Here is a 14,592-nt window from a genome sequence, read left to right as displayed (position 1 = left end):
TTGTTAGTGATACCCGTCCCTGTAAAAAAAGAAGAAAAAGAAAAAGAAAATAGACATTTTTGACTTATATAAAACTTGTTTTGAACAAACACTGTTGCGAGCCACAGAAAGATGAGTTTTTTCCAGCACTTGAGTCAAACATAACATAAGAGCAAACTAACATTGTTAGCCATTTGGCTAATCTGCTAATTCAAAGTTTCAAATTCCTGTGTTGAAGTATTTGTGTTCGACTCCACGGGAGAAAATAGGATTGGTTTTGGTGGAATTTGAATGGACTGTAGGCTTCCTTTCAACATGTCGACGACCTTAGACATCGATGGTCTCGCCGATGGAGTAGTTTGAATGCACCAAAACCCGACCAGAAGCATTTTCCTTTTAGTCTTTTCTTTCTCATCTCTCAAAGTGGCGTCCAAGTTTCTAGAGGGACGAAGTATTTCACGCTCATATATTTGGTCTGGAAAGTAGCTTTCACTAGATTGGATTGGTCCCCTTCCGACATTGTTTCTTGCTCCGAACATTTCAAGAACCATCATCCCATAGCTGTAAACATCGGATTTGTGAGAAACTCCTCCATAATTCCTGGAGAACACCTCGGGAGCCATGTATCCGACGGTACCTCTCATTCCAGCCATAGATATAATACTCTGCTGCATCTTGCACAATTGAGCTAGTCCAAAATCCGCGATTTTGGGCCAGAAGTTTTCGTCTAGAAGAATGTTTTTAGGCTTGATGTCGAAATGAATAATCCTCGTGTTGCAGCCTGAGTGAAGATATTCTAGTCCTTGCGCGACTCCAACTGCTATGTCATACATTGTTTCCCAACCTAACTGATCGCCTGTAGCGCGTGATCCAGAGTTGCATATGAACTTGTCCAAAGATTTGTTGGGCATAAATTCATAGACCAAAGCTCTTTTGTTCCCTTCATAGCAAAACCCCAACAGTTTGACAACATTGACATGAGAAGTTTTGCTGATGCTCGCGACTTCGTTGATGAAATCTTCTCCGGTGCTACCTGTCTCCTTCAATATCTTGACAGCAACAAGGTGGCCACTAGGTAGTATTCCTTTGTACACTTTACCGTATCCACCCGTCCCAAGTTTTTCACTGAAGGAGTTGGTTATTTTCTTGATCTCAGAATATTTGTATCTTTTCGGATCCAAAGATTCATTTTTGGCCAGGAAACTTTCCACTTTTGGATTGGTCTTCTCTGGTCCAGTTTTCCGACGTAGTTTTTGGAGAAGAATCATGATATGGGATCGTATTGTTACAACAGCTCCATTAAGTAAAATTCCGTATTTGCGAATCATGATAAATGATACTAAGATTATAACAGCGAAACCCACTGTCGACGATATTCCTGTGTACAGAGGCAACATTTAAAGTAAACAAACCAGCAAAAGGATTAATAACAACCATGAAGTAATCCACTTATATCTAGACTATTTACCTATAGCAATCTTCTCCCAAAGAGAAATCCCTTTTCTCGATCCTGGAAGATAGTGAAGGAAACAAACATGATAATGTCTTCCATAATGAAGAGCTCCATAAAAAAGATGGTAACTTGCAGTTGTTATGTTGATACTTACCATCTACAGTTTGAATATGAGGTGCAAGGGCAGGACCAGGACCAGGACCGGGACTAGGACGGGGACCGGGACCAGGAGCGAAACCTTGTCAAGAACCAAGCCATGCTATATTTTAAGTCCACTGACATGACAAGAAACTGTAGAATTCGATACTCACAGAAATTCGATTGGAAAAATAAGTTGCCTGTATCGTTTCCAGTGTCAATATGATACATAGGGGTAGCTGTTAAAAACAGAACACAAAGAGTATTAGATGAAATATAAAATACCTCTAGGAAGAAGGGGGCTGGGAGATGGCCCAAGTCTTCTTGGAAACGGGCTGGGAGGAGGCGGATTGCCTATTGGCCCCGCCTGACTACTTGGGCTGAGAGATGGCACCATACCGCTTTCTGCAAGCCATCTTCGGCTCTGTGTATATAATGGGCTGAGCAAGGGCTCACCAACCCTCAACTCCTCCAGGTGCTGAGAGTAAGTTGGGCTGGGCAAGGGCTCATCCTCCCTGGACTCCAGCTGAAGAAGTGGGCTGTTGGAGGGCACACCAGACTCCACTAGCCATCTTTGGCCCCGAGTGTATCGTGAACTGGGAAAGGACGCACCACCGCCCCTATCCACGAGCCGGAAAGGGCCCAACTTGTAACTTTGGCTGGGAAGGGGGAGACCACTCCTCTCCATGATCCATCTTTGACCCTCTGTATTACTTGGACTGCTCAAGGGAGCACCACCCCTCTCCGCTAACAATCTTCGTTTTTGCATGTAGCATTTAACTGATGCTGCGTATGGATCATCGTCACACTTCCAATCAGATAACGTGCGTTTCTTGCAGCTAGTGTTGTTAGCCAACCATGGCATCGAAGTCCCTATAGTAAGGGCATCATGCGAAACATTTTTCGTGGTAGAAGTGGTGCTCGCCAAGGCCGGAGTCATGTTTCTGTCAACCGGAACAGGGAAGCTGCTGTTGCTTGTGACATCAATACCCTGCCCGGATATCCTATCTCCTGTCATGACCAGATTTCTAGTTCCTGTTCCATGATCTGTACCATTATTACTAAAAATGGAAGGAAATATGAGAAGTTTTAAATTTAGGCTTTTGTTGTGGAGCAGTGTCAGGAAAGTGCTGTTCCATAAGACCTGTCTCGCAACCCTGAAGTTGATTTCCAGGATTCTATAAGTTCTCGAACCATTCGCTCCCCGGAACGGATAGCTTATGTTCTTGATGAATGACTGGCCGCAATTTTCATATTGGTGACAGTAAGAACAAGAGATTATCAACAGAATCATGATTATGGGAAGGATCTTGAGGACACAACAATTTGTAATAGGATACATTTTCAGGCAAAGAGAATTAAGGATAACTCATGTAACCAAATAACTGTGCATGTAAATATAATGATGGCATAAAGATTAGAGTTTACAAAGATAACCATGAATTTCGAAGAGGATGAACAAATCAAATCATAAAAATTAAGAGTCACATCAAATACACGTAACTTGAATTATTTATCAGAACATCGTTTTTTTTTCTCTTTAGGAAAAATTCTTGAAGGGCCCGACGATTTGGTTGAAATAATTTTATAAATTATCAAGAATCATAAAAAAAGTTCAATCTATATAATACAATATTAATTTCTTGTATTATCATAGAATGTAAAACAAAGTTTTATTACATCAGCCATCTATTTAGCCATGAGAAAATTTCAAATGATAAAATAAAACGACCATATGTCAAACTGTACGTTAAGTGTACAGCAAGAAGCTAGTTTCCATTATAATAAGAAAAGACTTGAGAAGTTATATCGTTTTCAAATGCTTGTGTGGTGATTTTTATGTTTTAGCAAATGACAATATATTATTCATTTTCACTCAAGATGGATGTCATTTTTAATCACTCTTTAAATCTCTTCCAAAATCAAATCATCGCTTCAAATTCATTCGTCCGAATGCAACCTCATCCACTAGACCACTAGTATTAGTATATTGACTTCGTATTATTTTTTACTTGTCTATAAGAAAATGTCAGATTTGGGAAAATGACTTAAGAAGAACATTTGGTTTAATTTCCAAAAGTCAAAACTTTTATTATTTTATGTAAAATAACAATGTTAAAGTTGAATATATTATTCATCATAAGGAATTTTTTTTCCAGGAATTCATTTATTTCTATCCAGAGTAGCTTGCTTTGTTTTTGATGCATTTAATGTGAGATGCAGACTTGTATGGTCCGGGATATGAGTGTCCGATCCTTAACAGGAGAAGTACAAAATCATATTTGTCACCATATAATTCATAAATGATTGATTTTTGCATCAGAATGAAGTAACTAGCTAATACTAAGGTAGTGTTTGGTAGAGCTTTTAAAAGCGTTTCTCAGCTTTTTCGTTAACAAAAATTTGAAATTTTATTAACAAAAAGCTGAAAAGTGCTTTTAGGAAGCTCTCCCAAACACGACCTAAATTGCAATTAGCAAGGACTACTATTTCATAAAACTTAGTTTTAGAAAGTAAATTACATCGTCCATATATAAGTTTGTTGGACCCAAAACAGAGAAAATAATAGTAAAAACCCAAGCCCATTAATCTGAATCATTGAGTCCATAAGAAAAAAAGGGATTTGTGAAGTTATAGGAAGAAAACATAATTTCTCTCAAATTTATGCATGAAAATTTTTAAGTTCTTGCAATAACTGGTTTCTTTTTCGGGCATTAACGAGCAAAACTTGTTAGATAGAAGCTAATCGTCGATAGAAATTTCTATCTCTACGTTTCCAGAGGCTGAGGAGGAAAATCCTTGCCCCAAATTGGGAGGATTAAATAGGTATGGCTTTGGTGGAATTTGTATAGATTGAAGACTCCCTTCTAACATGTCCACTACCTTAGACATCGATGGCCTGTCCGAGGGAATGGTCTGAATGCACCAAAATCCCACCAAGAACATTTTCCTAGCCGCTTCCACTTCCTCCTCGCTAGCAATGTCATCCAAGTTCAGATTTTCTTGAATTATTACTTGCTCGTAAATTTTGTCCGGAAAATAGTTTTCGCTGGATTGCATTGATCCCATGTCAGTGACATTTCTTGCTCCTACCATTTGGAGAACCATCATGCCGTAGCTGTAGACATCGGATTTGTGAGAAACTCCTCCGAAATTTCTGGAGAATACTTCTGGAGCAATGTATCCTACAGTCCCTCTTGTCCCAGCTAAGGACAAAACACTCTGCTTCTTCTTGCAAAGTTTTGCTAACCCGAAATCTGAGATCTTGGGACAGAATTCTTCGTCCAAGAGAATATTTTGAGGCTTGATGTCGAAATGAACTATCCTCGTATTGCAACCTTTGTGAAGATATTCTAGACCTCGAGCAACACCAACTGCAATCTTGAACAAGGTTTCCAAATCCAGTCGATAATCGGTATGGAGTGATCCATTGGTGGTGATGAATTTGTCTAAAGATTTGTTGGGCATATATTCATAGACTAAAGCTCTTTTGTTTCTTTCAGAGCAAAACCCCAAAAGATTCACAATATTGACATGAGAAGTTTTGCTGATACTCGCAACTTCGTTAATGAAATCTTCTCCATTACTATTGGTCTCTGTCAAAAGTTTGACAGCTACAATTTGTCCATCGGGTAACATTCCTCTGTACACGCTTCCATATCCTCCGTGCCCCAGCTTATCCCGAAATGATTTGGTTATTTTCTTGATCTGGGAATATGTGTATCTTTTCGGAGCCAGATATTCGTTATTCAGTAGAAAATTTTCAACATTTGGATTAGTTTGGTTCAAACCATTTCGTAATCCTTTGAGACGACATTGTCTTCTGAGACACACTATGGTAAAGGTTGCAGAAACCATAACTGCTACAACTATGGCCATCCCTTGAAATAAAACAAAAAGAGACAATAGATTTCAGAGTCCTAAAACCGAAAAACGAAACCGGGGGCCAGTAGAGGATTTACCTATCTGAACCTTCTCCACAGTAGACAGCCCGGCTGTACCTGCTATATAGTACAATCTTCTTCACATTAGACAGTCCATTTTTCAAGTTTGGAGAATTTTATAACACCTAAACAGAATGATAAGTTTTTGTGATTATAAGTTGAGCATAACATTTCTAATGTCAAAGGAATGGTCAACTAAAGTCCATTGAAAAATTAAAGTAAAAATCATGGATTTATTGGTACGAGGCCTTTTGGGTGGTTCTAAAATCAAAACCAAGAGGGCTTATGTCCAAAGTGGACAATATCATACCATTGTGGAGATATCCGAATTCCATTGTAACGAATTGAAAATGCTACCTATAAACCTTTATTATAGAATCAAACGTACTTGGAGATCCTTTCGGCGACAGGACATCAGAGTTAGGAGGTCTCGCCCGTGGAGTTGGATTCGCAACAACAGTACTTGGGCCTGAAGGCGTTGCCGGCGGAGTTGGTTTTGCAACAACGGTACTGGGGCTAGGACTAGGAGGCGTTGCTGTCCCACCCGCACTCACCACCACCGTGATGTTGCATTTCCTTGAAGAAGGATCGGAGCCATGCCCATTCTCACAACCACCTGATTCCAACTGGCCGCGAGAATCGGGAATTATTGATAAAAACAGGCTGGCTGACAGTATGAAGTGAAACAAATATTTGTGCCACTTGATTTTGTTATGCATTATGCACAAAATCATATGGTTAATTGTTGATCATGTTTGGCATTCTTGGTTAAAAACCCAAGAAGTCATGAATTTGCATTCCGCGAAGCTTCAGCGTAGACCAGCAGAGCTAGCTAGCCATTAACTTTTGACATGACTTGGTGGAGCAAAACAGTCAAGTCTTTATCTAATGTGACCAAAATTCTTTTATTTACTTTGAAAATGTAAAAGATTCAACTAGGAACGGGTCTATTAAAGGGTGTAGAGGCCGATTGTTATAAATTAAAATCAATCCTTTTATAATAACCATTTTAAAAAAAAAATTGAAGTATATTCGTATTATGTAGCTTTTATTTTTAAACACAAAATTATAAAATTCTTTTGCAAATTGGATTAGATCGAGCTTTGGTTCGGTCAAAATTTTGTTTTAATATAATAATTGATTTACTTTTACATTTTACCTGATTTTCCGCAAAATATTGACACACAGTGATATAGAGCATCATGATATTATTTTGATGAAAATTAGAACAAATGCCAAAATAATAGTTTTTTACCCATTAAATTTTGATTGATTAGAAGACCAAAAATTTTATCTGCATAAACTTACTGAATAATTTTTGGAAATTTTCATCATACTACATAATGAATTAAATAGAATTCCAGATGAACATGCAAAAAATAGGATCCTCAAAATGAAATAATCGTTGCTAATATAACACATCTAACGCCATTAATACCTCAAATTTGAGACTATAAGTTCGAGTCAATTATCACAAAACTCTCGTTCAACTAAAAAAACAAATGAAAATATAAATACTACTATATATTAGTTGACAAAGTCTAAATGATATTCTCTATAATTCGAGAGGACAAGGATTGGTGGAAGCCATTAATTATTAACAAAGATTAAATTCTAGACGACGCTACTTTTATTTATAAAGTATGTCTCACGTTAAATCCAATTGTCACCATTGAATTAAAATGTTTTTATGTGATGTCAAGCATGACCCTCACTTTTTTGTCCTCATAATTTTGTCACTTTGCGATTATAGTATTTTATATTATTAAATTTTAGTTTTTGTTAACATGTCGGTTCCAAGTCGAAAAAGAGGCAAAATTGATTATCAAACCCGCAAAGACATTGAAAAAAAAAGACATTGAAAAAAGGGAAAATTGCATATATCACCCTTGTGAAATCCCGTGTTTGCTGATAACCCCCTATGAAATTTTTTTAAGCTAATAACCCCCTGTGATTCTAGATTTGTAGCATCTACACCCTTTTCAGCTAAAAAATGACGAAAATACCCCTACATAAAATAAATGATAAATTAAAGAGTTCATAAAAGTCAAGGGTATTTTCGTCATTTTTTAATCAAAAGGGGTGTGCATGCTATAAATCTAGAATCACAGGGGGTTATTAGCTTAAAAAAATTTCATAGGGGGTTATCAGCAAACTCGAGATTTCACAAGGGTGATATATGCAATTTCTCCTTGAAAAAACAAACAAACAAAGATAATAGACTAAGACCGAAATTTGATAACATTGATTATCAAACCCGCAAAGAGGCAAAAATATATGATGAAAAAGCATATTTCCATATATTTTGCAACATACTTTCGTATTCTCGAGTGTAACAATCATTTTATTTTTACACTAATAATTTCATTATTTTATATGGAAAAATGCATTTTTGGTCCTATAATTTTTGTCACTTTGTGATTTTGGTTCTTTATGTTTTCAAATTTCAGTTTTAGGATATTCAATTTTTTGGTAATTTTAGTCATTTTTAATCGGGAATGCTGATATGACACGATATGTCAGTTCTACATCTGTAACACCCGGTATTTTTAAATACGTAAATCTGCCTGCATAATTAGGATATTTAATTATTTAAATTTATGATTTATGGGTTAAATAATTATGTGAATTATTTGTGCATGGTTTAATTTATTTTTAAGCATTTAACCCATAATTAGTGATTTTTATGATTTTTAGTATTTTAATTATTTGATCGCGTAGACGGGACCGTGGACGGACGAGATGACAACTTTCGATCCAAATTATTTTATGAGTCTTTTTAGAGCCTTAAATTATTATTTTGAGTTTTATTATCCCAAAATTTTAAAGTATTTAATTTTATTTAATTTTAGGAGTCCATTTTATCCAAAATTAGCCAAAATAATGACTTTTAACCACTTTTAAAAATTCCCTATTTTAATATTTCGGGATTTAACTTTCCCATCAGATTATTATAATTATTAGGGATTTTAAAGAAATGTTTTATGGTATATTATAATTCTAAATAAGCTATTATCCTATTTAAATTCTAATTAACCCAAAAGTCTAACCTAATCTACCCAAACTCACGTCTCTAAGCTCCTAGCCGCCTCCCTCCCCTCCATTCTCCATCTTCATCTTCTTCCTCGGGCCTAGGAGGTTCCATAGCTCAAATCTTTTAAAGCTTCGAAGGTGTGTTCGCCCCGTCGTCCCGGAAACGTCCTACGTGCGTTCTAATCAACTCCTACGGTGAAAGGCATGATTTCCTTCTATACTTTTCGTGCCTATCAGTTATATTAATGTGTGTGTTGTGTATGCATCGAAAATCATTAAGACTTTTTCAGAAAATCGATTTGAATGTTGGTTGTAGGCGCATTGTTCTTTGATTTCATAAGCATGCTCACGTTTTTGGCTAACCATGGCTTGGATGACTGCTGGTTGGGGTCTCTAGGGCGTCTAGGGTGAACCTAGGCTCAATTGGCTCGGGCGAATCAAGCCAAAAGAGCCCAGAAAGCAAGAGGGTGCAGTCGGGCTCATGGAAGTCGCAGGCTAGGGTTTCGGGATTTGAGGCTTCGGGTTCGACGTGCAGTGTGCATGGGGCTCGAACCAAAGTATGGTTCGAACCGGCAGGACCCTGGGAAGGTCCTGCCGGCGGCGCTCCGGCCGATCGTGGCCGGAGTGAGGCGGCAGCAGTCCCTAAAGGACTGCTGCACGCGGCGGCCAAGGAGGGGAAGAGGGGGTGTTCGGGTTTTAGGGTTAGGAGTAGTCCGGGTCGGGTCTGAGGTGTCCGGGTCGGGTCAGTAGGTTAGTGGGTCGGGTCAGGTGAGTCCGGGTCCGGGTTAGGTGGGCCGGGCTCGAGTCTTTTTATTTTTAAAATATTTTATGAATTAATGGATTTTTGAGTCAATTAAATTGAAATAAAATTATTTGGACTCCCAAATAATTTTATTTGGTCTTTTAAAATTTTAATTAAGTTAGTCCATTTATTTTATGGGCTTTTGGGCCCATAAAAGTTAATGGGCCAGTCTTTGGGTTTTTGGGCCCAATGGGCCAGTTTAAGTGTTATTGGGCTTAGTGTAATTTTAATGAGCTTTATTAATTTAATTGGGCTTAGAATAATTATTTGGGCTTAAAGTCTGAAATAATGGGCTTAAGTATGTTAATGGGCCAGTTTTAAGTTAATGGGCTTGAGTGTTAGGGCCAGCAGTCCAGGACCATCCATGAGAAAATTTGCATGTGTCCTGATTATATATTTAATTATTTTTATGCATTTGAGTTATTTTAATATTTATATGTTAATAAGAAATTAAATTAAATATATATGATGGACACACATTTTATTCAAGTACATGCATTCATGAAATAATATTTTATGCATGATTTAATGTTTAAGTTGAGCAGTAAAAATATTTTATGTTGGAAGTTGAAGTAGTGTGACAATTTAAGGGGGATTCGTCCCCATATGATTGAAGGGCAGTTTACTGCCAATTTAAGAGGTGATTCGTCACCGGCCACGTACGTAGGTTTCCACGCTGATCAGTATTTAATGTATGATTTAAGGTTACACTACGGATACAACCATGCTATGTTAGAAAATAAATTGCTCAATAAGGTTATGTATTATGTTATGTATTATGTTTATTTAAGTAAGTTATGTTATGTAATTTTTAAGCATGCTCATTCATGTATATGTATGTATTAGTATTAAATTGGTTTAAATTATTTTAAACCCTTGTTATGTTAGCATGTTGGGCCTCTAGGCTCACTACACTGGTATGGTGCAGGTGAGTACGTTGAGGATGACATTGTACCCACCGGAGGCGAGGACGTATGAGCATGCATGCAATGGCCCCGTGACCGTGAAATATTCTGAGTCGCTATGCATGTTATTGTTTTTGTCAGCATGATACATTTTTATTATTTTCAGTGATTGAGGGTCTAGAATATTTATTTAATATTTTCAGTGCATGCAAACTTTTATTTACTTATGCAGTATATTTTTAATTAATGTTTGACTCAGATATTTATTATATTTTTAAGAATGCATTTTTTTTATTTAAGTATTTAATTGTTTATTCATTTTAAATATTTTTACTCTGTGCATATATGTATGGGCATATATGTACATATTTTATTTAGTAAGTATAAAAAAAAAAAAAATTTCCGCATATTTATTTATTATAGAGTTAGGGTCGTTTCAGTTGGTATCAGAGCCGACCTCTCTTAGTACGGTATGGTTCGGGGACGAACCAAGCGGAAGCTGGTGGGCATGTGACGCCCGGGGCTGAGGAGGCAGGGAGTGATCGCCGGTGCCAAGAGGTTGCACGGACAATGAGCGGCTCCTGGTAGGCTTCTAGGCGGAGGGAGACATGAATGAACCGATCCCGTGCCGGAATGAGAGGGGATTCTGAGACTGTGTAGGTATGGGACTACATAGTTGAGAAGGGTTTAAAAGATTTCATATGTACTGCTCATATCAAGAAGGTGCATCTTCTTTTCGGGAGCTCATCACATAAGAACTCCAAAGTTAAGCGTGCTTGACTTGGGGAAATTATAGGATGGGTGACCCCCTGGGAAGTTTTCCAGGGTGCGTGTGAGTGAGGACATAAGCACGCTGAAAAGACTCGTCTTGATACAGTGGGTCGTTACAAATGGTATCAAAGCACGGTCCTTGGAGGGGTCCTCACTGCTATGCGAGCTCAGAAATCCACGCTACCGGTCTGTAAGTTTTAAATGTTTATAGCATGATTTAATTTCTAGAATTTAAGTTAGCATTAATTTTAAAACACTTAGTTATGCATGGCGATTTACGTAAATAAATATGTGGTGGTGCAGAATGCCTCCCAGACAGGTGAATCGACGTGGGAGACCTCCACATCCACCTCCACCTCCACCGCCACCTCAGCAGCACCCCATGACAGCACTGGAGCAGGCCAGTGCCACGATGATGGCGGGTATTACTGCCTTGCTGGAGCAGCAGGCAGCCCGTCCCAGACTGTCCCACGAGGAGGACGTCGCCGAGAGGTTCCAGAAGAAGGGGCCTAAGGAGTTCTTGGGGACCACCGATCCGTTGGTGGCTGAGGGATGGATTCGCTCACTTGAGTCCATCTTTGACTATATGGGGATCACAGACGCCGACAGGGTGAGCTGTGCTACATACATGATGCGAGGTGATGCAGCCTCATGGTGGGAGGGTGCAGTACGAGGAGTCCATCTACCTACTCTGACATGGGCGGAGTTTAGGCGTATCTTCTACGCCAAATATTTCACTGAGGATGTGCGCAGTCGCATGATCCGGGAGTTCATGAGTCTCCGTCAGGGGGACAGATCTGTGGTGGAGTACATAAGCCAGTTTGAGAGGGGCTGTCGTTTTGTGCCCATGATTGCTGATAGTCCGCAGGAGAAGCTGCGACAGTTTGTTGAGGGCCTGAAGGCTGAGATCAGGCATGACGTGCGCATGGCAGACGTGTTTACATATGAGTCTGCAGTCAGCAGGGCCTTGCGTTCTGAGGAGGGTCGGAGAGCGATCCAGAGAGAGCAGCAGGGCAAGAGGCAGTTTGTACAGACAGGATATCAGCGACCATCTTCGCAGCCACCTGCGAAGAAACAGTATACAGGGCCGGCTAAGGGCCCGAATCAGCAGCAGAGGCCACAGCAGCAGAGGCCGCAGCAGCAGCAGAGGGGCGGGGCCCCTAATGCCATAGCTCATCCCACTTGCCCGAAGTGCCAGAAGATGCATTCGGGACCTTGCCTATTGGGAGCAGGAGTTTGCTTCCACTGCAGAGAGCCGGGGCATCAGATTGCTAACTGCCCCAGGAAGAAGAACACCGCTGGTAGGGTGTTCGTGATGCAGGCTGAGGAGGTCGATCCTGACACCTCCTTGATCACCGGTACATCCTATCCCTAGTATTTTAATAAATTCTTCGTTGGTTAAAGATTTAGTATTTAATTTGAAATTCTTGTTATTTGGGTCATGTAACTGCATGTTAGAATAGAAAGCATGTTTTACTTGTGATTAGAATTAAGAACTTGTAGTGACTCGTTTGGAAAAAAAAAAAAAAAAAAAAAAAATTAGAAGTGGTATGAAACTGTTGGGAATTTTCTGCGTGCAGGGAGAATTCTAGTTGGAGGCAACTCCACGTTTGCGTTGCTAGATTCAGGGGCTACGCATTCGTTTATCTCCCTGGAGTTTATCAGGCGGGTAGGCATCACACCTGAGAGTAGTGACAGCGGGTATGATGTTACTATGCCGTCAGGGCAGATTATGTCTACCTCGAAGGTTATTCGAGGACTGGAGTTAGAGCTGCAGGGACACTCCATTCGAGCAGATGTAGTAGTCTTGCCTTTGAGTGGTTTTGATCTTATTTTGGGTATGGACTGGTTGACAGTCAATGGAGCTTCGATTGATTTTCGTCGGAGATCAGTGTCAGTGAGACCTACAGGGGGCGACCCGTTCACTTTTTATGCATCTCAGAGCAGTGATATTCCTCAGGTGATATCCTATATTCAGGCGAGGAAGTTGTTGAGACGGGGTTGCCAGGGGTTTCTAGCGAGTATTGTCACGACTTCAGAGCCATCTAGCAGATCATTATCAGAGTTAGAGGTGGTTCGTGACTTTCCGGATGTCTTTCCGGAGGATGTGGCAGGAATTCCACCAGTGAGAGAGGTGGAGTTCAGTATTGACTTAGTGCCAGACACCGTGCCTATCTCTAAGGCACCGTACAGGCTTGCTCCTACCGAGATGAAAGAGTTGAAGGAGCAGATACAGGAGTTGTTAGAGAAAGGCTTCGTTCGACCTAGCTTTTCTCCTTGGGGAGCTCCGGTGTTGTTTGTGAAGAAGAAGGATGGCAGTATGAGACTGTGCATCGATTACCGAGAGCTTAACAGAGTCACAGTGAAGAACAAGTATCCACTGCCGAGGATAGAGGACTTGTTTGACCAGTTGCAGGGAGCTTCAGTGTTCTCCAAGATCGATCTGCGATCTGGTTACCATCAGTTGCGTGTTAGGGATGCAGATGTGTCCAAGACTGCTTTCCGGACACGATATGGGCATTACGAGTTCTTGGTGATGCCATTTGGGTTGACCAATGCTCCAGCGGTTTTCATGGATCTCATGAACCGAGTCTTTCAGCCATATCTGGATCAGTTCATCATAGTCTTTATTGATGATATTTTGATCTATTCTAGGAGCATCGAGGAGCATAGACAGCACCTTCAGACCGCATTGCAGACTTTGAGGGAGCATCGGTTGTATGCCAAGTTCAGCAAGTGCGAGTTTTGGCTTGAGCAGGTGGCATTTCTTGGCCACATTATTTCGAGAGATGGAGTTGCAGTCGATCAGTCTAAGGTGGAGGCAGTGCAGAATTGGGGCATTCCGAAGAATGCTTCAGAGATTCGCAGTTTCTTGGGTTTGGCCGGATACTACAGGAAGTTCATCAAGGGTTTTTCCTCTATTGCAGTACCCTTGACTTCCTTGACCAAGAAGAATGCGAAGTTTATATGGAGTTCAGACTGTCAGAGGAGCTTCGATCAGCTGAAGGAAGCACTCACTACAGCACCAGTGTTAGCGATGACAGTACCACACGAGGAGTTAGTGGTGTACACCGACGCGTCTAAACTGGGTTTAGGCGCAGTGCTTATGCAGTGTGGTAAGGTTATTGCGTATGCGTCGAGGCAGCTAAAGATTCACGAGCAGAATTACCCGACGCATGACTTGGAGTTAGCAGCAGTGGTTTTCGCTTTGAAAATCTGGAGGCACTATCTTTACGGCGAGAAGTGCAAGATTTTCACCGACCACAAGAGCCTCAAGTACTTCTTCACCCAGAAGGAGTTGAACATGAGGCAGCGCAGATGGCTTGAGCTTGTTAAGGATTATGATTGTGACATTAGCTACCATCCGGGTAAGGCTAATGTAGTGGCAGATGCTTTGAGTCGGAAGTCGTCAGTGGTATCATGTTTGACTGTGCAGTTACCACTACAGACCGAGATTCAGAGATTTGGGTTGGAGTGCTATCCGAGCGGCCATGCACCGAGCTTGTCAGTGTTGACGGTGCAGCCAGTTTTGAGAGATCGGATTAGAGAGGGACAGTCCACTGATGA

The 14,592-nt window shown here is 40.2% G+C and overlaps 2 protein-coding genes across 3 annotated transcripts; both read right to left on the bottom strand.

The window, feature by feature from the left end:
* Positions 1-185: 185 nt before the first annotated feature.
* LOC140860800 (uncharacterized) lies at positions 186-2,864 on the bottom strand. The gene is made up of 4 exons (XM_073263806.1): positions 1,856-2,864; positions 1,587-1,670; positions 1,448-1,489; positions 186-1,357 (listed from the first exon to the last, which is right to left on the bottom strand). The coding sequence occupies exons 1-4, from the start codon at positions 2,862-2,864 to the stop codon at positions 186-188; spliced, it is 2,307 nt and encodes a 768-aa protein (XP_073119907.1).
* Positions 2,865-4,027: 1,163 nt separating this feature from the next.
* Positions 4,028-6,291, bottom strand: LOC140863143 (LEAF RUST 10 DISEASE-RESISTANCE LOCUS RECEPTOR-LIKE PROTEIN KINASE-like 2.5). 2 transcript variants are annotated; one of them, XM_073266330.1, is made up of 3 exons: positions 5,903-6,291; positions 5,533-5,574; positions 4,028-5,451 (listed from the first exon to the last, which is right to left on the bottom strand). In XM_073266330.1, exons 1-3 carry the CDS (start codon positions 6,246-6,248, stop codon positions 4,313-4,315), a joined length of 1,527 nt encoding a protein of 508 aa, XP_073122431.1. In that variant the 5' UTR covers positions 6,249-6,291; the 3' UTR covers positions 4,028-4,312. The 2 variants fall into 2 exon arrangements, with proteins under 2 accessions (XP_073122431.1, XP_073122432.1); XM_073266331.1 differs by having other exon boundaries at positions 5,533-5,571.
* Positions 6,292-14,592: the final 8,301 nt, after the last annotated feature.

This window comes from Henckelia pumila, chromosome 4 (assembly GCF_033568475.1).
Source record: "Henckelia pumila isolate YLH828 chromosome 4, ASM3356847v2, whole genome shotgun sequence".
NCBI classification, from domain to species: Eukaryota; Viridiplantae; Streptophyta; class Magnoliopsida; order Lamiales; family Gesneriaceae; genus Henckelia; species Henckelia pumila.
This window is presented reverse-complemented; position numbering and strand designations above follow the sequence as displayed.